Here is a 27473-nt window from a genome sequence, read left to right as displayed (position 1 = left end):
CCTTTCTTTCTTTTCACGGGGAACCGGAGGATTACTATCGTACAACTTCACGAAATCTTATAGCTGGTCACAGTCCCCCATAGCGCGAAGCCATAAACCTGCGAAATTCACCCGTTTAGTCCCCAACAGGATTCCCAGCCCTTCGTCTTTAACCCTCGAAAAAATTCCACCACTGCAACCATGCACGTGAAAATGTGGCGTTCTTTGCAACGCTATTCAGACATTAACAATATTACGTGGAAAAAAATAAATGGTAGAAATTGCACGAGTATATATATATAGCATTGCACCAAATCCCCTCAATCGCGAGATGACCAGCATTCTATCCAGTTTTAATGACAATTTTTTTCAACTAGCTGTAGTACCGATTCGTTACATTTACCGATTTCATATTGCAAAGTTAATAATTTTAGCAACGTTGCGAACATTACAGTGAGAAATCAATAGACGCAATCATCCGGTCTGCTGCAATGTACTTTTTTTGTTTTAATTTCTTCAAAATTGCTAATAGAATGCTATCTCATGATTCAGGGGATTGAAGCAGTTCTATTTAAGCAATTTTTCTTCCTTACTTTTTTTCCCTGTGGCAGTCTACAAACTCTTACAACGATCAAATTAGTCGATAAAAAAAAATAACAATTTATTTTAACAAGCTGCGCGTGCTTGATGTTTTTTCTCTTTTATAATTTCTATATTTTTGTACATTCCAGTTATTTCCGTACTCCATAACAAGCCATAAACTAATAAGAATATAGTAATATTAAATGTAAATACAAGTTTGCTGATATACCTAAAAATTGTGTGCAGCAGAGGAACGCAACAGTGCAGTATAATAAAGAAATAATTAACAAAACTATATATTTATATTAATGCAGCTGCGCATTTATTTTTCATATATGCGCATATAACAGGTGCCTCAGCAGGACTAATTAAAGAAGAGTTCTCGTAATCCGATTGTTTCAGGCTGCTGGGGAATTTCGTTAATTTCAATTTGAACGCGTTACACCGGAAGTTTAAAGTGCGGGCCTAGCGTGCTTTCAGCGCAGCGCGTCGAGTTTCGACCGAACGCGCGTTGTTTATTCTCCAGGACGCGCATTTTCATTCCGGAAGCTTTACCCGCATCTCGTCACATCCGGTTTCATTTTACGAAACTCCAAATCTCTCGACAACACCGATGCTCTCCTGCTTCTTCCTCGCTTCAATTGGACTATCGGACTGGCAGGGAGCTTTCGCCTCATTTTCCTCGCGTCTTTTAAAAGACAATTTCGACCGGTGCAAACACCCTCTCCAATCTTGCAAGAAATCTTTTGAGAATTTACATGGGAAGGACGAATTTGCACAGCGGTGAAAATCGCATACATATATATATATATCTATATCTATATAGCCATGCAAAGTTGAGGAAAACCTTCAAAAGTAATATCTCGGAGCATTTGAGGTCAAAGGTATGACGAGAGGCAGCGTTAAACGGAATATCTTATTTTTCACCTGCGCGCACGTTTTCTCGAGTTTGCGACGATCTCGCTTCGGTGACGAAATCAGTCTGATAACCGAGCGTGATGCCAATTTCCGTCCGTGACAGCTCCGACCCCCCCCTCGTCCTGCTCCACCACAATCAAGATTCGATTTCACAGCAAATCGTGCAGTCGCGCTATCTTCTTCTCTTATATATATGTACATACAGCACTCGCGTATTTCAATTAATCCGCAAAACAGGATTAGACTTTCCCCTGCTCTGGCTCCCCGATCCTTATTATTTCTTATATTTCTGGTGATTTTTTTTTCTGCTGGTAACGCATTAATAGTGATGCTCTTAACTGGTGCGAGCATCTATTGTGCGGGGAGAAAACCTTCGGAGCTCGTCCTTCTGGCGTTCCTGCCATTACTCAGACGCGCGTTAAGAAAGAAGAGGAAGAAAGAGGAAAATTGTGGAAGGGGGGAGCTCGACTGTGAAGGAGAGAAGGCCCCTGAATATAGTCTGGCAATAATACCGTCCTATTATAGTCGTCTTTTCAGCAATGAGATCGTTTTATTAAAATTATGAATTACGCTTGTCATTGGAACAGTCGGCGATTTACGTCCTCAGGGCGCCTTACAAATTTCATCCCTCTCTCAGCTAGCCCTCTTTCAGCCCAGATTTTTTCACCGTCCATTCTGTCACTCGACCCAACGTATCATCGCTGCGCACACCAACTGTCCCATAGCTTTCAAATTGGTCCGGACGTTGGTTTATTGTGCGGCGCGACAATTCTATATGTATATATATATATATATATAGGTAAGGTTTGCCAAAGGCTGAAGATAAGCCTTGATCAGTTACAACCTTGCACGAAATGAACGTTATTCAGATATGAGAAAATGTGCCACAGGGGTTTTTGCCCTCCGGAGTCTTCTATACACACACACATATGTATTAAAGTCAGCTGTGTGTGCATGGTATCCACCATTTTAAAGACGTGCGAGGGAAATCCTTTTTTAAGGGGAGGATACGTATATATATATATATATATTGTACAGTCGAATCCTAACAATGCAGCTTCGGTATTCCTGTGTGTGGTTCGCCATCTCATTTGCCTGGATTTAGCCTGAAGGGCGCGATCGATAAATCGCTGGGCTTTAGCCTTCCATCATCCGATTAGATTTTTAATGAAATACGAAAGGGATTTTGCATGCATATATGAGTGAAAAGTGAGACTTTTGATGCTTCTGCTGGTCCGTTGTTCGAAAGGTAGGTACTACTGCTACTGCTAATGCATACGTCTCGGCGTGTCTGACTAAAATGCAGTTTCTACTTGCAACTGAAATTCCGTGCATGCACCGCACCAGTCCCTTTTGCTCTTTTGCTTACGTGCTACCAGTTGCACTCGTGTTGAAATGTAGCGATGTTGCTGCTGCCCTCCTGTAAACTAATGCGGTTCTACAATCCCCCGCTTGCATTGTTTTAACGCCATTAAACTTGAAACCACTCGCGCACGCACCATCCGACGCGACCCTCGGCTCAAATTTTACCATTCCACCCATATATATGTGTAAGTATATATATACGTGCTCTTTACTCCTTCTCCTCCTCCCCCCCCCCCCCTCTATCTCACCCCAACATCCCTCATATTTTTCCATCGTCCATACGAGACAAGATAACGACGACGACGACGACGATAATCTTGCACAAAGATCCAATATCGTTTTACCAAAGCTCGCAAGCATATTCTTTCTCGCATTCTTCCGATTGGAATTCAAGCCAGCTTTCGTTTAGTTCGCGCCAGAAGGGAATTTCTCCCTCAGGGAGACTAATGAATCCACTCGAGTTGATTAACGAATCGATTCAAAATTATAATTTATACATGTATTAGCTTGCTCGAATCTTTCGACGGAAAATGTCATAATCAAAAGTGTATGTTTTGTTACTTTCCTTTATATCGCAGCTTTATCACGTGTAATTTATGTATACGAAAGAGTACGACTCTCGTATTTTGGTAAACGTTTAACCAGTTGGAATATAGCTGACTGCACAGCAGCAGCTATAGCGAAATTCATGTTTGCTATAATTATTAATAAGCGTGCGCACGCACACGCACATGCACGCCTTATTCACGCACGACGGGGAAGCCATGCATGCGTAAAATTCAGAGAGTACGCTGTTAGTTCAGGATACGTATAACTACCTCAAATGAAATTAACGCCCGTGAACTTTAATTAAAGTGCATTGTGCGGAGGAACCTCGTGACATATTCGGAGTCGGTATCAAGTCGCCCTGCATGGCCCACTTGCAACTACAATCAATTATCTCATTTACATTATTTTTCTTCAAAATGGAATGATTGATCCGAGATCATTGGGGAAATTCTCGATGATTGTTTGGCAATATTAGTGCTTTATTTTCGTTGCTATTAAACTTTTTTTTTTTATTCATGCAACATAATAATACATTGAAGATCATATTTGTAAGTTGAGACAAATTTTTGCAATATTTCTCGGTCAACAAGATTACTAAATTAACATTTTATATGCATTACATTTAATCGACGATATAGCTTAATTTAATATTTGTATAACATATATCACGTGGCTTCAGAATCTATAAAATATCTTCTAAGAATGCAACTTGTGTTAAAATATATAATTGTCTTTTAACATGCATCTTTTTTTAATTATGATTTCGTCGATTGCGTACCCCAGCTTGTTTTCAACGTACATCCTTTGATTCGTAAAAGTTTCAAGCAAATTCCTTGGAAATATTGCAGATCGCAGTCTATACTTTAACTGCTTAGTAAAAAAAAAAAAAAAGTTTTGGGATATCCTTAATCCAGCTTAAAGAGTCTTAATTATTATTACGCGATTTGTCCTGGATACAGAAGTTTCAACTTAATTCGAAAGCGTTTCTCGTTAGGCAAGTCAAAGAATGGGGGATTAAAAAGCGTATACCGTTGTATAGGCCGGGGGAAATGCTATTGGAAGAAAGTACGCGCTTTTATATAATGAGAAATAGGGAAATTATATACATGATGCGTTGTAGGACGCAGGAGATCAACGGCAGAGAGGCTTTTTCCCCCGTGCACCACACAAGCTAGCCATCTAGTTCCTTTCCTCTCTGAATTGTTTAAATCGCGCATGCAGGTCCTACGCCAGATTCCATTATTTGTGCCGTCCAATTTCTCCTGCCCATGCTTCATCGACTCCATTTCCAAGATTTTGAAAAAGGACCGGACGCCCTATCGGGAAAAAACTCCTGGACTTTCCAATTGAATTATTGTCGCTGGGCTACACGAAAAAGATTTATTAAATTAGGAAAGTCGCGTCGCGTCGGTGAGGAGAAGTTTGTAGAAGACTTTGCAAGAATTTGAAATCATAACACTTCTGCATGGTTCGGCTAGACTAAAGGATGATGAAGAAGAGGAGGAGGTGAAAGAAGAAGAAGAAGAAGAAGAAGAAGAAGAATAAAGGAGGAATAGAGCTAGGGGACACTGGAACTTCCGGTCCTCTCCGATGAAAAGTTGAGTCTTCGAAACCGCATGGAAACCTGAGGCTAAAAGCTGCAAGATGTTTTGCGTCTCGAAATGCTTTCAGGCGAAACTTCGGATTCGTATAGAGTTACTCGTCTGCCATAAAGTCCACGTCCCACGATCCATCTCTTCCTCCAATATTCGTTTGGGGGTCACACCTGCGCAAAACACTACCACCAATAATTCTCCGTAAAAATCCAATGATCCAAACATACAAAGCACTCTTTCGCTTTACTTTCATATTCTTTCACCATGCAGTTTACCCTTTTACATTTATGGATATTGAGCTAAAGTAGGTGGCAACTTTGAAACAAAAAATATTTATAATTATCTGTACAAATATCCATTATATTTCATCATTTTTACAATAGAGTTTCTCATCGATATTGCAAACTTTTATTCATTAAAAAATTCCCTCAGTAATCTGCATGCAGTATTCAAACTTCCTCGTTCCCTAAATCAATGACTAATAGAGTTTAAAAATATTTCTTAAATATTTTGACAATAAATCATTGTATGTATGTGGAATATATTTTAAAAGGCAATAAATGCAACACATCAATGTATAGATATTATAATTATCCACAATAAAATTTATATGCATATAAACGATGTATAAAAATCAACAAAAACATGATAAATATAATAGTTCTTTTAAAAGCTGATTATTCATTTGTTCGATGAATGACTTCATCGATGCAGTTTTAACGACGCGATTCGTCGATTCAGAATACTATTTAGTTGCATTTGCAGTAATTTTTGATTCAGTGAATGGGATAACGTGCCAATTGCAAAAAGAATAAGGCATTACAATATAGTGGTGCGTGCAGACCATGCAGCAGTGGGAGACAAGATGAATTCAACTGACAAATCACTGGTGCTTTTGTATCATAGCTTTGGTTGCTAACGAACCTGACAATTAAGTGTATCTATAATTATGGCGTAGATGTAAATATGGCGGGTGGAGATTTTGCGTGATCCGAGTAGCTTCGTTATAGCGCCGAACCCGATTCAATCAGGCATCGGATAGATATTACGTAAATAGTCATTTAGCGATCAATGACATGGTCGCGCCCAGAATTCCCTATGAATAGCCAAGCCAAGCATAGAATCAGCATTTGATTGTTCAAATGGTAATTCAGTGGCCAGCTCACACACACACACGGCTATATAGTATAATAACTCGTCTCTCTTATATATATATATACATATATATATATACACACACTGCATTCCGAAATAGTCTAACTTCAAAGCAACCACTCCCCTGTTGCTCCTCACCACTTCTCTCTTCCACACACACACACACGTACGCATTCTCTTTCTTGCTTATATGTTACAACACAGTCTGATCGACTCCGAAGAATCTCTCGATGGATTCAAAAAATGTTTGATCATGAGGTAAACGATCCTATTAAAGGACAAATTTAACCTCTTCGTCATAGTTTGATAAATCATATTCTTTTATAAAATTTAACTCTAAATGAATTGACATTTTGAAATCACAAAGATTGAATATTTATATTATTGAGACCTTTCTAAATTTTTATAAAATATTATTATAAAAAATCTAACGTCCTATAAACCTGTAAAGTTGCGGATATTAACACGCTTTGCAGTTTACTGTGCACTCCCATCAATAAAACTCATTTAACTAATAACACTCATACTTGTAATTAATATTTTTAATTCAATAATTATTTTGATCTCTCATTTTTGTCATTTTCTATACCACGTACCAACTGTGTGACTCAACTAATTTAGGCTTGCACAAAGAAATGTTCGTTAACCATGCAAAGCAATGTGAGTCTAGTGATTACTCTTTCAAGTTTATTAGTAATTATTTAAAAATCATTCATAAAGTCGTATAAATATAGTATGTGCAAAGATTGTACCCTCTAATGGATAAACTTTTGTTCATCGCTTAATTTCATGAAAATATGGCATGTTACTGCATGCGTGCTGATTGGGCCATTTACTTTACAAGTGGGTGAAATAAAGTTTCCCTTTGGCGGGCGGTATATTTATCATATTAGGACTGACGAGGATGTACCACTCGAGAGAATTTTCTGCAAAAGTTGGCCGAGTTTTCCAATAACGATACTGGGGAGCTTTGAGCAACGGGAGAATCGAGTGACATAACTCCATTGTGAAGTTGCTGGAAGAAGGGCGTGAGCCTTATAAAGATAAGGCTTTACATACTTGGTTCAACTATTTACCAGCCAACAACCTACGAAAAGCCCCGTTGGATCCTTTGTTTAGCTCCTATATTTTCTAGCAAAATTACTCGACGCTCCAAAACTTTTCATCGAGATCCTATTCTAACACGTTTTATCTCGGCACCCTCTCGAAAAACTCTATCCTCCCAGAATGATTCTACGTGTGTATACCTACACACGTGTACATGTATGCATGCCTAAAATGAGAAAGAGCTCCTTTTCAATTTCCTCCCCCAGATTCGCAGTTAAGCCCACCATCAGGATACTTATGCGATGCGAACGCGGAATCAAATATGAGCTAAGATTAAAGAAGATGAAACAACGGGCTTGGAATTTCCTCAGCAATTTTCCATATTCCAAAGTGTATAGGAGAGCACCCACTTGAAACGATGTACGCGTATAGGGGATAATAAAAGCTCTTTTAAACACTTAAATCCTGTATCAATGAAGGCTCTTGGCCCCGTAAATCTTTCATGATCTTTGCTGGTCATAAATCTCGCGCGGGAAAGCGATTTTCCGGATTTCCCGGACTTTCAAGGAGAATTTCTAACAGATTCTACAGCTATCGTGAATTGTAGCGTTTAGTCCGTGGGATACACACATACTTTACAAAGCAGCTTCCTCGAGTTTATTACAAAAACTTTATATAAATAATTGTTCCGACCATTTTTTTATATTATTTTTGTCTTTATCCCATTGTTACGACGATGAAAGGAACATCAGAGTAAGAAAGTAATTTGTTTCGATTTGAAACTAATTATTATTCCTATTAATGTCCCAATAGGTTCTATGTATATTACGTACTCTATGATTTCGCGCGCCTCGTTCATAGATGTACACACTTCTACACACGCACATACTGTACAGTAATGTACTTTAAGGGATAGCATTTTTCCTCTAGCGTTTAATAATAGCTTGAGCTATTCATAGTCTCAACTTTATATCAGGAACGATATTATTATAATAGTACTCGCAGTATATCTATACTCAAATGTAAATTAATTATTTATTACAGCTGAAGGAGCAAGAAAGTATAGTGAAAAATTACTATAATACATGATTAATAGTATATTAACATTCCTTATATATGCAGAAACATTAAAACTATTTAAAACAAAGATGCAAACGTCCGAAGTATTCGAATTTTATAATATTAACCATAAATTCATTTTTAATCTCTTAAAAGCTGTGTTATAATTCTACCGCTGCATGGATGGCTAAAACCTTTTATTTACTTTAACCTTTTACTTTAACTCGACCCAGCAGAGCGTGGATGTAAAAATGCATTTAACTCTGTAACTATATAAGAGATATTAATTTTCTTTTCATGGAACCTTCTCGAAAGTACGTTCTATTTTCAAATATAGAGAGATATCATCTAAAAAACTAATATCTGTCATAGCTGTATATAGATAAACGTATCGTTATATCCACAGAGTTGGGTCGAGTTAAATTATAAAATCTGTGTAATAAGAGAGACTGACTCATAAGTAGTTCATGATGAAAGACTCACTTTACTACAAATGTGTATATAACTGCGGTGGCATTTAGTTATCGTGAGAATTTTGATTCGTCCATCTTTCAGCTAACTTCACTCCGTTTCTTTTCTGCGCGCGCGCGCGCGCGCGAAATCTATTTATCTACTATACGCTATAGAGAGCACAAACAGGATGACTTCATTTTTCAAAGAGTGCACTTTACTGCGTTCTATAATTATTATTACATCAGCTAATAGTATATAATGCTTATTATTAGATTATAGTACTTTCTACTATATATATATATATATACAATATTATGTTTATTTAAACCAATAATTATGCCTAGTTAATTTTTAATATAGGGGGCTTTGTAGATCTGATTATTTTTGTATTAATTGTAGTAATAAGTCATAAAAAAAATTATTGTTTAACTGTTTTAAGAATTTGTTACATGCATTGGCTATCTGCAATTGAAACTAAATTGGCCAAATTTAATTTTGTTCAATTAAATAAAAGATTTAATAGAAGTAAGATAAATTGAGAAATATCTAGAGGTACAAACTACACTTTTGGACGAGAAGTGAACACCGGTGAAAGATATGCTTAACTCATACGTACCGTAAATATCTGAGTTAATGAACAAAAGTGAGTGACTTATGAAGTGAAAAGCCAAGAAAACACATTTTTTTCATTATTTTTGCACAGCTTCGATTACTCATGTGGTACTTTAGATATTAAAGGTTTTTTACCATTTTATTTTATCATTTTTTTAAAATACTATTAATTAATTTAATAACACTATATATATTTACTAAGCTTCTGCATAAAGTCCCAGTTTCTGAATAGTGAGAAAATCCCCTGTATGAAAACTAAACAGATCTTCCCTGTTTATAAATATTGTAATAGGAATTAAAAGGAAAATGCAATATCTCTCATGACTAAAGAAGAATTGAAATGTGGTTTTTATTATACTTCAATCACATTTTTATCAAATTAGAGCAACTTTTACAGAGTTATTTACTTATATTCTGTAGCACTCTATATAAAATATCTCAGAGAAGATCGCCAGTCTTCTAGTTAATCAACATATGAATATGTCGCTAGATGCGCTCGCGTGCCATAAACGAAAGCCACAATTTTAATCCGTTTTTCCAATAACATTTGAATTTTAAAACCCAGTATAATATGTTGCTATATAATAAATCCAAAAAATATCAACTCAATTTTATCAAACATTTGAAATGTTTAAAAGAGAAAATTCATAAACAGCGTGTACTGTTCAGAAACTATATAGGGAACATGTCCAACAATGTCCTCGTTGACGGCAAATGAAATTTTTATTTTTCAAATCAATATTTAACACTTTTTTCTGTGAAACTCATATTTTTCCGCATGTTTCACATGTATATTTTGTCAAAAATCGTCCGTATTTCGTAGAACCAAAAACAAGAAATTATTAATTGCATCCAGTCTACCCTACATTTTCTGAAACTATAATTCCAACGCAATATAAATGAAAGCCTGCGTTTTTTTAGAACGTTTTCTTTTATTATATCCACTTTTTTGCTACTATTTTTAACAGTTTTCTTTTTTATACCTCTCTTCTCCATTGTCCTTATGTTGCTTTTCACATGATTTTTTAGCATTATATTGTTCAACGTTACGTGCATTATTATAAGCAATTTTTTCATTATATTGAAAATTTCATCTATTTTAAAAATATACGCGTTTGAAATTATTTTTCTTCTTGGCAACCTAAATGCACGATTAAATATACTCTATTAAAGAATGATATAGACTCTTTACTTCTCTGAATCAGAAAGAACGATTGACACCTTTTCATAGCCAGGTGTTCATGCTTACAATTTCTTTTCACTCGTACACACTAATATAGCAATAGTCTATCAATACGTTTTCTACTCGCTACTAATATTACTGAAACTATTCAAAGGTACATCCAGTTAATGCTATATCACAATGTAAATAATCATAAAAATTACAATATATACAAAACTCTCGAGACAATAAAAAATTATAAATAAAATAAATATTAATTTGCTGTGTGTATATGTGTAGATACAATATTTTTAATTAACTACAGTTACTAATTAAATTTACTTTTGACGTAAAGACGAGCATTGTTATAAAAAAAGACACTTGAAAGTAGTAGAAAGTGAGATGGCCAACAATCAACAACAAAAATAAAATCTTTACGTTCTTCTGACATTAAATTGTGCTGCATCGATAAGGTTTATGTGATTATTTAAATGATACTAGTATTTCCAGTGATTCCAGCCTGGGATATCTCCTAAGTATCAGTACTTCTATTTATCAGTCACAATAATTAATCTGTAATACAGCCACAGTCATAAAATAATAACCGAGCAGAAATTGACCTAAATTTGTATAGTTTCAGACACATTTCCATCTCTATTTGTGTAAGGTTCTATTTTCCCTCTTATAATAACTCACATTTAACACAAGTTTCCAAGAATCCGTCATTCTCTGAAAGTGTCTAGAAGACTCCATATATAATATATCGTACAGCTTCGATTGATTTGTTCACTGAGAAAAATGATTGATGAAAGAGAAACTTTAAAGACGAATACGCGAGCTCGCAATCTTGCGAGTCTTCTCGAAGAGTGGAGCGAGTAGTGTGTATTCGTGGTAATCGATGGATATGACAAATCGATTGCGCGTGTGTAAAATGAACCGATGGTTATTTAAAGGGATGACAAAGATTCTTTTAAAATGACAAAAGATTTGGAGAGGTAAGGCGGAGGGGGAGGAAGGGGGGGGGGGAGAGAGTGAAACATACGTTTCCAGAGAAACTCTGGTCGTGGTGGAGCAAAGAATCGGAGAGGGGCTTCTCAATGAGGAGCATTGGAGGAATCCGCGGGAGGAAGACGGAATTAAGAGAGGAATGGCAGAGCAGTAGGCTACTGCCTATACTTTTCGGCCAAAGCCGCACGCAAGCAACACGCGCCGCAACAGCTTGCCCATAACTCGCGGCCTGCTGTTTGCGTCGTTTGAAATTCAGTGCATGGATTTTAAGCGCGGCTTATGCTAATCGTATAATACTGCAGAAATTCGCCGGGAGTTAGCACTTTGCCATTCCTCATCCTCGTCTCGCGTTTTCCCCTTATCAGAGCTACGAGCTCCGCTTGAAAAAAGGAACGTGATCAGCTTCCGTTCTGGATCCATCCCACCATAAACGAACGTGTTATTCGGCGATACGAAACTATTGTTTCGCTTGAAAATATCTCTCTCTCTCTCTCTCTCTCTCTCTCTCTCCCTATCTATACATATATACGTATCGATGATCAAAGCCGCTTTCGCCAATTGGCTTCTCCATAAATTTTGTATCCATGGAAAATTCGGATGTTGCGTCGTTTGGTTATATTTTCAATCAATCTGTATACTACTATATATGGGAAGGATGAGGGTGGAGATGTACGTGAATAAAGGAGGAGGGGAGAGGGGGGGGGGGGTGTGTTGAATTATATGGATATAATAGAGAAAGGGCTGAATTCTCCTCTTTTTTCCGGATTTATCGGTGAGATTGGTGGGTTGGAGAATGGAGAACATTGGGTTTCGCGAGAGATAAGGCGGAAAGTGCGCGTGTGATGGAGGCTCCGATAATAATGTCGTGCAATTTGGTGGGATGGTAGCGAAAGACGGCTTGAAAAAGGAGGGAGAGAAGTCCTGAATGAGCGAGGACTATACATGGTCTGCCGGGATGAGAGGTACGGGAGAAGCGGTGATCGACCACCTCCGAAGGTGCTGCTTTATGGCCTAGAATCTTTCGCTACGTTTTTTTCAGCTAATAACCCCAGCGTCGCTCGGGAAACTCGAGAAGAAACCACCGATTCCTCGATTTTTATCCCGGCCAAACTGATCGAACGTATCGACTCGACTCGTGTCACGGAGCACAACCTGCAGTCCCCTCCTGCACGATATATCCCGCATATATATATATATAAATTACTCTATACCTCATCGTCGTATCTCTTTGTATACATATATACCACTGTAGATTAATCGGTAACCTTTAACTAGGATAATAAACATTAAAGTTTAATCGACGTTGATTGGCCAGTTTGCAGGATGAATCGAAATGGAGCGGTGATAAAAGTGTCGTTTTGTTCGCATCCGTCACAACTTCCGAGTGGTGAAAAATATCATATATGTATATATACAGTGGGGATTTATAGGGAATAGAAACTCGAGGCATGCACTTTATACATAAGAAATAAGGTAGCTGTGGACATGCACGTCGCGCTGTGCTTCTGACTTATAAGTCTCGAACAGAGCCGTTTGAATTATGGCGAACGCTTAATGCACTCAGTATGTAACTGTATAAGCTGTTTGAGCTCGACAACTCCGCAGAGGAGCTGCAGCGCGCCAGGGACTGGTAATTGTTTTGAATTAACGATACTTTAAGCTTCGCCCAATTCCAGGCCATTACTCGTAACCGTCCCACATTGCCCGCTCCGAATCCTAGCGTTTCCACTTCCGTTCCACTCACCGATACACGTCCTCAAGATTCCACTCGTCATTTGTTCTCTTAATTGCCCATGATTTCATAATAATTGATCTCATTAATGCCTCTGCGATGACTCATCTCCTGCGGACTCTCTTATTGCAACTCCAATATATATAACAACAACTCTACTGGGGCATCCGAGAAGCTCGCTTTCCTCCCAACGCACGCATCACCACCAGCCACTCTCGACAAATTCATCAATTTATATTTATCATACACTTTTATAGCTCCGCTGGAATTTACACCGACACACGCGGATCTCTCAATAATATTATTGTACTGCAATTTAGCATATATACGATTGCCTTACGATATTACGATGCGTGAAACGTATTGGATTACCAACTACACTATATACATATAAGCCACAGAATTCCGTGATACTAGCAGCGAACCATAACAATGCAACTTCCTATACATTATCCGGAATGTGTCGGATTATAAAGCGCCTAACCAATTAGCGACAAAGTTGCAGCGAGCGTTACGCGCAGGAAATGAGAGAGAAACTTTCCAAACGCGAGTCAACAATTTTATCGATTCTTCGAGTACACGGATGAGCGATTAATGTTTATCGTTAAAAGTGGGGCTTTTATTCGACTGGAGAAATAAAGCGTGTGGAATGTTGGTGATACCTTTTCGAGGTCAATCTCATCCTGAGAGTTGAGGTTCGGACAGCTGAAGTAGTATTCCTCGTTGTCCACAGTGTTGCTGGCCTTGGCCAGATAAAAAGCAACCGCGAGCACCAACAAGCACAAACTCCACCTCATTTTGGCCGATGGGGTAGCTTCTCAAAACTGTGCGGGCAAACTTGAAAACTCTGCTGGATTATCTCTCCGATTAATGCCAGCTCGATGCTTCCCTCCCGAGCATCGCACTATCCCCGCAGAATCTTCCCTTCGCACTTGCTTCCCTCCCCCTCTCCCTCTTCCGCACAAAAAGAAAAAACAGCAATATCCTCTCGCACACTAATGAAATTCACGACAAGAATCCACCAATTCACTGTTTTCTTGATTTTCCTCTCACGATAACGATGCTCCTGCGTATATCCTCCGATGTTTCCTCTCGTTTACCAACAGAATCTTCTTCTTCTTGCTTCTCGAATATTCAAGTGCCTCGACTCGCGATCCCTTACGTGCAATCTTCCCTATACTATATGTTATATAGCATTTTCATATAGTATAAAACCTCCCCCTAATATTTTCTCGGACCGTTGCAGCAGCAGGTTTTAATTGGACCGAGCCCAAGCACTTTGCGATCGATCAATCACGCGTCCGGGACAAATTTCCGAGCCTCCAGCGCTCTTATGGCCAACTTCAGATTGTTCCTTTGGCTCCTCGGTGATCGATGTTCCGACACGCTTCGCACTCGCTGTTCCTCCCGAACTTGCAACTTCCACGGACGCTCTCTATGTATATATATATATATATCTTGTTCATACGGTGCCGTTCAATTTCTATTACGCGTTTCTCCGGAAAAACGTCAGATTTTTTGCAATCAGCAAAACACGAGGTCTAATCGGCCTAGGAGGCAGAAGCGCTTACTCCTACAGATTGGCGGATATCGACAGCTCGCTTTTCTCTTCCGATACTCTTTTATATACGATATATATATCTATATATATATATATATACATATACGTAGAATTCCAATGTCGCGCACAAGGGTCATCCGGAGGAGGAGGAGTTTTCCCGTTACGGTTGACAAGTCCGGACACTATAAGAGACTCTTATCGGAAGGTCAGTGAGGAAAAACTTGCTTCTCTCGTTTATATATATACATAATACGTAGGAGAGACTGAGGAAGAAGCGAATGAGACAACGTACACCTTGAGGCATTTATATCAAAAATCCATTTGTCTAGGGAATCCTCTGTACCGATTCGTAATAGGCGAATCTCGATATTTTTTTATCTCTATTCCAGTTCACACCGTGTCCGTATGTATATATATGTATAAGCTCGATGGGGGATGGCTGACGTTTGGTAAAAGTTTTTGGACGATGCTTGATGGTGAACGGTCAGAGTGCAAGATAGATGTGTTCGCGACAACGCCAGTGAACGAACTGACGTTGGTCCGGCTTGCTGCTGGACGCGACCAAGACACTTTGATGTTGCCTATTGGATTGGTGTTCGCTATCGACAGGCGTCCTCAATCTTGCCCAAGGCTCCCACGTCCGATAAAAACACGGATCGTTGCTCCTTCCCTCTACCCTAAAGATGTTCCTGATAGCTTCCGCGAGGAAAATTCACCCCCAGACCCCTTTGACTCTCTCTCCTGAAATCTCTCGAATCCCCTTCCCCCTCCACCCTCCCCAATTCTATTTCCATCAAACAATCTACTCTCACGATTGATCGCTCCTGCCTCAATCTTGCTCCATTTATTCCTTCGACTTTACTCGCAAACTTCCATATATAATTATCCCACGATTCACCGCACTCTCGATTTGTTTTTCCAACTTGTTTTTTTTTTTTTTCTCCAGTGAGAAACGTGCCCCACGTGGCTGATTAAGCTTTCCCTCTGGCAGCTGAAACACAAAAGGCAAACGCTTTATTGAGAGACCTGTGGGGTTAAATGTGTGCGGAGGGAGGGTCTGGAAGGTTCGCCTGGTGCTCTTATATATCTATACACACATATGTGTGTTATACCGTCTGTGGAATATTCAGGGAGCCACGTGACGCCCGTGACGGCCAATCGAGGCCTATGAATCCGAACGCGACGAAGTCTACTGCGGCACTCTGACCCTCCGATCATCACAGCAGACCTATATACAAATATCTTTGGCCATGGCCTCTTTATGCCACTCCGGTTCCTTGCTTATTACTCTATTATGTATATATATATATAACTTTTCTCTCTTTAATTTAATTCCCAATTTCACATTATCCATCCTGCAGTAATGTTATTTCATTTCACAGCTGTTTCCAACTATCAATTATTATACTTGTATTCTTTCCAAGTTCTTTTCCTTTTCATAGAGAATTGGATTTATCGACTTCCCTCTGGAGTGGAATTAGTGTGATCGATATAAAAGAGTTTAATTTTTTTAATAAAAAGTCAATCTGTCGCACGAGTGACAAAATTTTTCTTGTTATTACGTTTGGTACAGGGAAGGAGGTAATGTTCTGGTTAGAAAATTGAATTCAGAACTTTCGTCATATCCTTTTTTACACAAGGTCTACTTAAAGGAATCAGCATGATGATAACTCTCGATAGATCGGCCGGTCCTTATGTGCAGGATATTTAGCTACAGCCCGAGCAGAATTCTAAGAGGGATATCGAAAGTTTTCGACGGGTGTGTGTGGCCATAAATCGACTGGCTGTGGTAAGTGCTCGTTAAGGAATGGAAAGAGCGAGAGGAGTTCCAGGTGGAACGGTAGGTCAGAGAGTGGTAAACTCTTGGTCTCCGTTCATATTCAATGTTTCGCTGTTATCGACACGCCAAACTGTTGCCAGACAGCTGATTTTACAGCTGTGGAAAACGCGACGAGTATAGGGAATATAGATACCGGATATAAAAGCGTCGCTTGTTTATGGACCGTTTGCCCATCACGTGCCGTGTCGTTTGCAAGCTCTGATACTTTTTATCAAAATACTTTGGCGATATTCGCGACAAAGCAAATAACACTTGGCTCCTATCTGTTAAGTTAAACAGTAGATAGATGTGGAGCGTGTCACTACAGTGACACTGGAGCCAATTTTAAGGGTTGATAGGGAACGCAATTTTAAACAACTCTTATCAATAAAGGCACAGTCGGAAACGTCAAATTACAATTGTAGAAAAAGACAAATATTCTGACTTTTATACATAATCATTACATTTCGTTCTTCCACCCTACGTTAAACTATAATTTAGTCGGAATTAAATTCCGGTATAATAATGTCTCCATATGTACCAGAATTGCAATTCATGAAAATATTAACAAATTTTAAATTGTATTTTTAATTTTAATTTGACACTTTCAAACCCAAGTTATAATCGTTAAAAGCTGTTAAAGTCACGTCGAATTGTAAAAATTAAAATTTTGTCCCAGGCTCGTTGTGTGACATGTTCTATACATCGCAAGATGATTGCATGTTTTTTCCAGTATTTTATCGCGAGTCTAATGCCAAACTACCACGCAGTAAGAGAAAGGAGAGCACGAAGCAACTGAAAAACATGGCTAGTAAATATAGATAAATATTTGACGAACACTGGTAACTTCCCAAGTGCGTGGGTTTATCGTTATCGAAGAAATATCTGTTTTCTTCTTCAATTTTTCTCTACCCTCTAAGAAAATAGAGAGTCGACGTTCGAAGAAAAATTGACCGTGTACCTATAATAAAGATTTTATCCCTTAACTAACGCCACCTTTTTTATCCGCATTTTACCCTACCCCCTATATTTTAATGCACTTTCCTACACTCTCTTTCTCCCTGCCTCTTTTCTTAAAAACAAAATGACCAAAAATTACGGTTAACATATTCTCTCGGCACACGAACCTTTAACGCTTCTGTCCACGAGCGTTAATTTGAATATCGACGAAGAGGCCAGTGACGTTAGTCTTTACATTGTATATATATAGTTGAGTGAAAAGTTTGAGAGAGAGAGAGAGAGTCAGAGAGTCGATCGTTTGGCGCTCGAGTTGGGGAATTAAGAAACGTTTATCAGTCGAATGAAAGTTTTATTTTCAAGTTGGAGAAACTTTCACTTGGCACGGAGCAGGGACCAGAGGAGAGCTATGGGGCCATGGAGCTTAAAAACTTTTGCAACCAATTGACTCTGATGTGCGATAAATTTGTCGAGTCCGGAGGGGGTGGCAAAGGTTTCAAAGATAAATACCGTGATTGAAGAAGAGGACACGTTGAGAATAAGTATTGGCGCAAACGCAAGCGCGTATATGCAATGTATATAGACGGACGGTCACCGCGGGTCACACGGCGCAGCGCGGCGCGGCGTAGCGCGGCGTAGCGCGACACGACGGCGTCACGGAGAGAGAAAGAGCGAGAGCGCGTCGCGCGCGATGCTTTCGCCACGGTGTCGGAGAGTACTGTGACGTGTGCGCGTCCTGCAGCGTCGCGACGCCGCCCGACGCCCGTCGCGCCCCGACGGTATATACGCGCTCTTCTCTCTCTCTCTCTCTGATCAGCCAACCACTGGGACTGGGGGAGTCCAGGGTTATGGCTAAGCAGCCCTCCTTCTACGCAATGAAAACTCAATTCTTCCATTTTTCCTTCATTCAATCTGTTCCACGCCAAGTCATCATTTATAGTCACTTAACTATACCACGCTGCAGGTTTACCCAAGATACCACCAATCGTCATCCTTTACTCCACTTTTTTCAATCAACTTCCCACATTTTTTCTTCTTTATTCTCCAACTCGTCTTTAAAAGAAATCGTCGAACAACGTAATGAAAACTTGTATCTTGCATTTGTCTCTTCTGCTCAATCTCTTTCGTGCCAAGTCATTTATAAATCGTGTAACAATGTTGGGCAAAATGTAATTAATATTATACAATTGCAAAAATAAAATTATAATCACATTTAAGCTATTAATAAATCTAAAATACATAAAAATAGTGTGTAATTTTAACTTTTATTGTTATAAATTTAAAATTATAATGATTGAGAAATGTTTGTAATTTTAATTGCAATTAAATTTTATCCAATACTGTCACGTAAGTATATATACCTCTACTGCACTATTTACCATATAAAAACACGGTGCAATAATCCTCTTACCTACTTTTGCAAGAAAAGATACAAAATACATTCCCCTCCCCCTCGTTTCTAAAAATTGTCAAACATTTCTACTTTTTTGTTGCCTCGTATCTCGTCATATTTCAAATAAATCCATCAATTAACTCGATTAAAATCTCCTTTCTGCATCTACACAGACACAAGAATGATTTGTCACTGGATTCACCTTGCGCATGCATTTTCAAGAGAACATGCAAGTACAATTATTAATGTAATCCCCTAAATACAGTTTCTTCGAGTCCCAACGTTTCTGTCTCTCTTTCGTAATACTCCATCTCATTAATATATAATATTCGAAGGAAATGGTGAGACGAAAGTTTTAATGGAAAGCTTTTGGCATTGGAACTATTAGACTGGGAGTAAGTCGAATTAACCCGACCGCAGGGTTGGTGTCCTGAAATTTGAACCTGGTGACGTCATAACGTGCCACTAATTAGAGCACGTCCTGCAGGAATATTAGGGTGTGCCGAGTGGCGAATTTACGAAATCGACAGCTATTTGCTCAACTATTATTATCGAACGATTTATCCCAAGTTCTCGGGCTGTTTTTTCAATACGCTCGGCTCATAACGCGTGGCTTGCGAATTTTTTCAAGCGATTCTTGTTTCCCGATAGCGCAGGTGCTTTTAATCGGTGTCTCTTATATTAAATGCTGTTGCTCTAATGGAGTTTCCCGTTGGCTTTTTATTACCACCAACCATTGCCACACACGTGGAGATTGAACTCTCTCAAAGGGTTCGATTCGAGTGGCCAAAGGTTATCGATTTTTCAGAAAATTTCCAATCCTTCCTATATGCGAATTTTCATCCTGCTCCTTCCTTCTCTCGCGTTATCCAAATTATATTTCCATGTTCTCTTTATAAATAGTCATCGTTCTGCTGGAGCCTATATATGTATAAGTTGGGTTAATTCGAGTTTGCGAAAGCTCGGATTAACCTTTTATCGTATTATAATTTTAAGGTATTATGCAATTTAAATATATGTATAAAGCTTTTTATTAACAGGCAGCAGATATGATAAAATATAAGTTGAGAAGTTTGTATCCAAGATGGCTGGTGCATAATTATTATCCGTCGACGTTGAATTTATCGTGCAAACTTTATGAAAAACAGAGATACTTGAGAATATAAATGACGTTGCCCGGCGTGTTTCTATTAGCAGCGTGCATTTTTTTACCTACCTCACCCACACCACTTGCCTCGATTCTACCATAAAACGCGTCTGGTCGAATAGATTTTGTCCGAAAGTGAATTCGCTTTCCCTTTGATAAACGTGCTTCCAGGACTAAAGTGAAATAACGTGCATGTAATAGCAGGTGTATTTCTTAATTTCCCACCGAAATCTCTGTTAAATTTCACTCGAACAACTCGGTCTTAAGGTAGTTGTCTCCCTGGATTACCTTAGATATGCACTGCGGTGCAATAAGTCAGACACCTTTTCAATTTGAATTAAATAGAATCCTGCTTTATAATAGAATTATTGATTCACTGAAATAACACAAGTATAATACACTTGAAATACGATTTGTTAAACAAAATATTTAATTATTTATTTCCATTGCAAGCCATTTTATTACATACTTATTTTAATATATATACATATATATATATATCTTTTTTAAATAATAGCTTTTCTTTTGAAAAAATTATATATTTCGATCATTCGATTTCATTTACCGTTTCCGTTTCTCAATATAATCATCAACCAAGTTATAAACCTGCGTTAAAAATATACTTATTTATCAAATAAGACGAATCAACGTTTTCCTCGTTTCTACAATATAATTAACAAATCGAAACGGTGAATCTGTAAAGAATACATCAACAATTAAAATGACTGGCGAAAAAATACAATTAAACCAAAAATAAAAAATGTATAGATATAAAAGCGAAAAATATTGTTTTACATTATTTTTCGGCTGTCATATTTGATATTTTAGCATTGATTATTCACATGCATATATAAAAGAGGATTTTGTTTATTTTACAAATCTACAACATATCTCGCTAATGCAGTAGATAAAGTTGTGATAACTACCTTAAGTACATTTATAACTTGAAAGGTATCTCCAACTCGCTCAAAGTGTAAAAGCAGGAAAACAGCTAATTTTCTCATTATTTGCATGACATGAGATTATAAGATCCTCTTTGGTGAAATTTGGCATGAGGGGGATATCCTTGAACTTGGACACACGTAGCGTGTTTCGTTATAACTGAGAATACCGCATGTGTCAAGCTGATAAGGTAAACCTAATTATTGGCAGATAACTGTGCAGACCGTACGTGTTTATCGTGCCGCGACGGAACGTTTTGGGCGTTTTGGGACACTGCTACGCGAAATTATCGAAGCTTAATAATTCGGTTATCGTATGGCACCCTCCTTGGGCCGAACTCCGCTAAGACGACGTGATAATCGATGCCCGCGGTTGTAAAATGCCCAAGCACGTCATTCCAGTAGCTCTATCCTTTAATCTCTCCTCCCGATTTCTGACATTCTCGACATCAGCCAGATGAGTCAAGGAAATTAACGATGCTGTATTTAGTATAGGCAAAGACGTATCTAGGCAGACGGCGCGAGCGTTTCCCCTCCAATGTTTCCGTTCTGCAAACTGTATTATAAGAGCCTATCATACTGTAAAATCCTAGACAAAAATTACCTCATTTTTTCATTACTTTTCCAAGCATCGGCACATACAATCATGTTTCTATGAAAAGTGGTACGCTCTTGGAGAAGAGAAAATATATTTAATTTATTAATGTTTTACATATAGTCAATTATGGGTTTAAAGAAAAAATTTATTATGTTACGTTCGTTCTTGTAATCTCTCATTAAATAAATATTCACGATTCAAGCATTTTTTACTCATCAAACAACTATTCCCGGTTTTATTACATTTTGTCCCGGAATGAGGTAAAAAGTAACAATTGCTCATTTTTGGACAACCATCTACAATCTGTTTAATAAAAAAATGTTTCTCAATTTTTTCACCCGATCTTCATAATTCAATAATTTCTTCCAGAACACAATTAAGAATTTAATAGAGATTGTTATTATTTATTAGATATTTTTCATATTAAACATAAAATATTACAACTAGCACTGGGCCTTTTCTACTGCTAAGGTACTGCAGTCAGCAGAAAACTTGTGACAAAACTCACGCGTTACTCATCCTTATTACATGGAAAAATAAAGAATTCCTCATTTTTTTCTATTGTCACAATGTACAGCAGTCGTTAAAATCACCCAGTAAGAAGCACCTAAAAAAAATCATTTCCAAGGACGCGCGATTCCTGCAGAAACTCCTGGCTATTTTAACGCGCGCTCCCCTCGACAATTTTACTTTCTCATTTCCCCCTCCAGCATGGCAATATACTTTGGTTCGAAATTAAAGAGTTCGAAGCTAGGTCTGTCTTTGTTTCTTCGACGGAATTAGCCGTTTATCCTGCAAGTTTTGGCAGAAAATGGCGCAGCTTGGCGAGTTTAACTAGACGCGTACTATAATGTTATCTCACGTTTTCTTCCTTCACGAACTTACAGATGGTGGCGTTATAAGTTTGACTGGGTAGAAGCAGAAACTATTTGAAACGTGTCTGCATGCCATATTGTAGTTTGCCGCGCAGTTTCAGCTGCACTCACAGAGGGCTTTGCGTCAGCGAATGTTTCCTTCGTGTCAGCTGTGAGCTTTGCACTTGCCGGCTGCCTGGCTTTTATCAGTTCTCTGACAGCCAAGACAAAGCCATGACAGTTTAGGTAACGCTGGAATTAAGTCCTCGACAGACATCGACGCGTCTATCCACGAAAATTTCATCCTACGAATATTAAAGTCCTCCCCCTGCTATATATATACCTACGTCGTAAATCGCGCACGAATCTTGAGAAAATATATAGAAAAAGGAAGAAACAATGTCAGAGAAATTGCAGAAGACTGCTGGAGATATCAACCTAATAACGTGTACCGAGTTATTTCGCCAAATATTTCAACACGATTTTCCAATTATTTATCAAGCTCTTCATATAAAACGATGTTCGCGATGCATCATCGCTCTTTCTTTAAAGCAGATGCTTCCTTCAACAGCACAGCCAGCTATAGTCAATATATATATATATATATAGATATATAGCGCTGGAAACGGTTTTGCAAGGAAACCTCGAACCACGCGGCGGAAAAATGAATGATAAAGTGTATATATGTGAATCGGCCGTGAGTTATAGCGGTTTAAACTTTTATTAATCGAATAGCAGATAAGGTTTCGGCTCTATTAATCAAATCCGTCATGCTTGCGGTAAAGTCGAATCGTCCTCCAAAGTGCTATCTACAGGGTGATGCGATACTGTGCAGAAAGCAAGCTTTCTACAAACTTTACACGTTCGTTGAAAAAATTAGTCACCACTCTGTTTTTTCTTATTTTTTAATCTGCAATATATGATTATGTATATTTTGATTTCGATATAGGAATAATATGTTAAAATTCTGAAAGAAATGTTAAGTTAATCTTTCATTATATACACTCGATGTTTAAAAGCACCCTATACTGTATAACGTGGCTCCTGCAGAAGCACATGCACGGTTCTGCGTACAAATGCACATTTTTATATAATTTTAACACACACACACACACACACATGAAATATGTGTATATATAATGCTCCAATTCATATACTGTACATAGATAGGTGGTAATATTTATCGACGAGGGGAAAGTAAATAGGAGGAGTGCATGGGAAATGGAAATCGAATTGCTTGTTTTTTTCATCCCTGTTTTTTCACGCTACCCAATCTGCTCCATAACCAGAATGTGGTGCAAAAATATCCTTGAAATTAATAACCTGTGCAAATTCAAAAATAATAGCGGGATAACCGTATAAATTAGCGAATTTACGCGTGTGTAGGAGTATACCGAATATGTTTCAGTGGCGAACAATGTTCGAGGAAAAGAATCAATCGATAAATTTTCTGCGAAGCTCCGTACCCTTTCCCGATAATAATAATAGTAATAATAATAACCAATCGATGGCAAGTATCAAATGTATTTTTAAGGTGAATCTCTCGAGAAGAATGCGAGATCAATATTCACTGAAAAGTGTCAAACCATGTATATATATATATATATATATATATGTATGTATTGGAAAAGAAAATTAGCGGTTAGAAGCCAACGTAAAATGGATGGCACCAAACACGATAATTTGTGTTTGCTTGTCGCAGTAGGTTTACCCCTTGATTTGATCGGTGGAACGTTGGTCGAACGTCATATACGATTTTCCACGGTTCGGTTGAAGCAGCAAAATCAACACGTTGATAAAATCCTATCGACATGGCTGATTGGCAACAATTAACCCCCACCCCCCCCTGTGGCTTTCCACCACCAAGTGCAAATTTACAATAGATCCCTTTGCTAGACCTACCAATTGCTGACGATTGCTTGAAAAATTGTACCAAATGGAAAATTTGCAAAATCATTCTGCAATTGTTAACTCTGTATATATATATATATATATAGTTAACTCTATTCCATTGTGCGAGGAATGACATATAAAGCTACCTCGGCTGTCCGATCAGCAATTTTATTCAAACCCATTGGAGATAATGTGCGACAAGCCGATCTCGATAAGTACGCGTCTTTACCGAGGATAAAAGCTCCTCGGAGACAATAATTGTTTTCTACGATAGCTTCTTTTTTTATATCCAAGATAATGGAGGAGAGACCCGAAACAGTTGAAACGAGAAAAAAAATCAATCTTCTATGGACTCTTTCCTTCGATTATTTAACATTAATTAAACGGATATTATATTTTAGCGAGGAGAGATGATAAAACTATCGCAAAATATAAAGAGGGGCTATTTATCAGTTGATAAGACAGAGAGCAGATGTATATGTCTGGATAAAATAAGTGGTAAAGGCCCGAGAGTGATCAGCCCTCAGCATGGGTTCTTGCTTACATTAAAAGCAGCTCAGGGGATTCCTGCTCTCCCTTATCTCTACTTTTAATTTCAGCTTCCTCGTCTTTTCAGGATTTCCAGGATAAGCAAAAACGTGATGAGAGCGTTGGTCGAGGAATGAGTGAGTGGGGGCGAGCACAGAGGGGGAAGGGTAAAAAATCACACGACTTGCAGAAGCTCGCACTTTCGTCATTCTTATCCCATCAACTCGTTTTCTGCTGAAAAGCTGCTGGCTCGTTTGCCTTATAAAATGATGCAGCGATGCACTATTAGTACAGGCAAAAGAAACATTTACACTTTTTGGAATAAGAAGAGCAGTCCTCCTTGTCATGCTTTCCTCCACTTCCTTCTCCACAGTCTTATATATATATAGACGATCTCATTAAAAAATATTCGAGACTGACGATGACAACTAAATGTTTCATCTCTCACCGATCTTAACTACTCGACGAACGCTTCGCCCGTAACGACTATCGAATGCTATCATCCTAGATATCTTCGGGAAAATAATTATTGGTTTTTCTCCTTCCAGAAGCTTCTATCAGCCAATCACAGCTGGTATGGGGAACCATGGCCTCGGGCCAATCGAATCTCCAGCAGAACCCTTTAGCCTTGGCTGCTAATTATGAAACCTTTATTTTTCGCCGATTCCACCGGATTGATTATATCGAGTACCCCCTACCATCAGGCGATTCCAGGCTAATGTTCTAGGATATATATATTCTACTCTCTATATTCAATTACAGGGGACAGCTCGACGCGTCAAGTATGTAGGTGCTTGTGTGCGGGTGAGCTAGCAGAGATCCGATGGTATAAGTATAAAGCTGCGCATATGAGAAGACGAGAGGAAGCGAAAGCTGCGTGGATGTGGTTGGGTTCGGATAAGCTTGAGAGAAAGGCAAGCCAGTAATTAATATTGGTTTAGAGCGAACTTAACAATAAGTTAATAAGGAGAACCACCAAGTTTCGTGGGTAACGATCGAACGTCCGTGGTCCACGAGTCCTCACCAAACACTCGCACGAACGTTTACTCACCCATCGTGATGTGACTTCCGGTTCCTCGCCCGACTAACGAGTAGACGAGGTCCGAGCCTGCAGTGCAAGATATATATTACATATATATAAGAAATGCAAAAACTATATAGTCAGATTAAATTATATGTACTTATTATTATTGTAGACGAAAAGAGACAAGAGCGTGACTCGTGTATAGAGACGTCGTAATTAAGCGTGTATACGCATATACATGAAAAATGTATATACACATGCAGGAATACATTTACATTAGAATGGTCGCTCGAGTCTCCGAAGAGTCAAGATTCGAAGTGTCGAATTTATGCTTGGAGATTTATATTATATGCACACACTAACCCGCACGTAGGTTAAAGATCATTTTGAATGTAAATGCACACACGTGTGCACGTGTGTGCATGGGGCTGTATTATCCCAGCACAGGTTGGCTTATCTTAAAGTTGCCCACGTTCCACGTTCCTGCAGGTCTGGTCTGGTCTGGCCTGGTCTGGTCTGAAACCACTCACTCCTCCCTAAGCTCGTGCTGCCTTTATAGAAGCCTCTGCGGTATTGTAGCTTGTACTTATTAGACTTAAGACGCAGCCGGAGCAAAGTGCATCATGCCAAACGCAATCACCCCGCTGCTGATTTAGATACCTCGCCATGCAGACCCAAATGCCGCCTGGCAAATCAATCTCACATTCATCGACTTCGACTTACCTCGCGTTAAACTTTACCAATCCCTGTACTCCATTCCCTTAACACTATTATACAATTAATACCAGCGGTAAATTACTCATTTTTTCTATGGGCTAAATCTCGCTTTCCAGAAAATAATGATAATGGTATGAATAGTAGGTTTAATTAGCATTTAAGGGAGATCGCGTTAAATGTTGCAAAGCTTTTTTCCCCGCGTCTGTATTTCGAAGCTTAATCAAATATACTAGGTAGTAAAGGTAATTATTGATGTTTATAAAGTATGCATATGCCGAAACACCGTGGTCTGCGGTTATTTTGAGCATGATGATCGGAATTGAGAAAATCAATACATCAGAGGCATTTCTTATGATATTATATATCGTTTTATGATTATTGATTATCATAATTATGATTTTAGTGATTGTACAAAAATTTGGAATTTCTAAATAGTGCTGGAGGTGTTAATTATAACATACTTTGCGATGTCGATAATAGCATGTTAAAATCTACATCGCACTTTGTGCCACGTGTATTTACTCATTTAAAGCAGTGATTTACTTCCTGTAAGCGACAAGTCCCGATTGCAAAGTGCCGATGGCGAAACATATCTTCTAATGACAAATTTTTCATTTCTCTCATCAGATGTATGCTCAATTTTTGTTAACATTTTATCTGTTAGTATTTATTTATTATATATTAATCGAGTAAAATGCAGTGTTTTTTTTTTTTTTTTTTTTTTTTTTTTATAATAATCCCTACTGTTATTGAAAATATCACATCTATATAGTAAAATCGATATTTACCCCGTTACAATTGAAAGCATCGCCGGGTGTCAATTGT

At 38.3% G+C, this 27473-nt stretch overlaps 1 protein-coding gene across 2 annotated transcripts in view; it reads right to left on the bottom strand.

Moving 5' to 3' along the window:
- Window positions 1-15461, bottom strand: part of LOC136772347 (uncharacterized) — a 43448-nt gene extending 27987 nt beyond the window's left edge. The window contains exon 1 of one of the 2 annotated variants that reach the window (XM_066725264.1): window positions 13879-15461. In XM_066725264.1, coding sequence (XP_066581361.1) covers window positions 13879-14013 — 135 coding nt within the window. In that variant the 5' untranslated portion in view covers window positions 14014-15461. The remainder of the gene's footprint in view (window positions 1-13878) is intronic. The other variant, XM_066725263.1, reaches the window with a different exon arrangement.
- Window positions 15462-27473: the final 12012 nt, after the last annotated feature.

Source organism: Prorops nasuta, unplaced genomic scaffold (assembly GCF_024137725.1).
Source record: "Prorops nasuta isolate Cenicafe-Biocafe unplaced genomic scaffold, Cenicafe_Pnas_1.2 PNAS00004, whole genome shotgun sequence".
NCBI lineage: Eukaryota > Metazoa > Arthropoda > Insecta > Hymenoptera > Bethylidae > Prorops > Prorops nasuta.
Note: the sequence above shows the minus strand (reverse complement) of the source record. Positions and strands in the feature narration are given on the sequence as shown.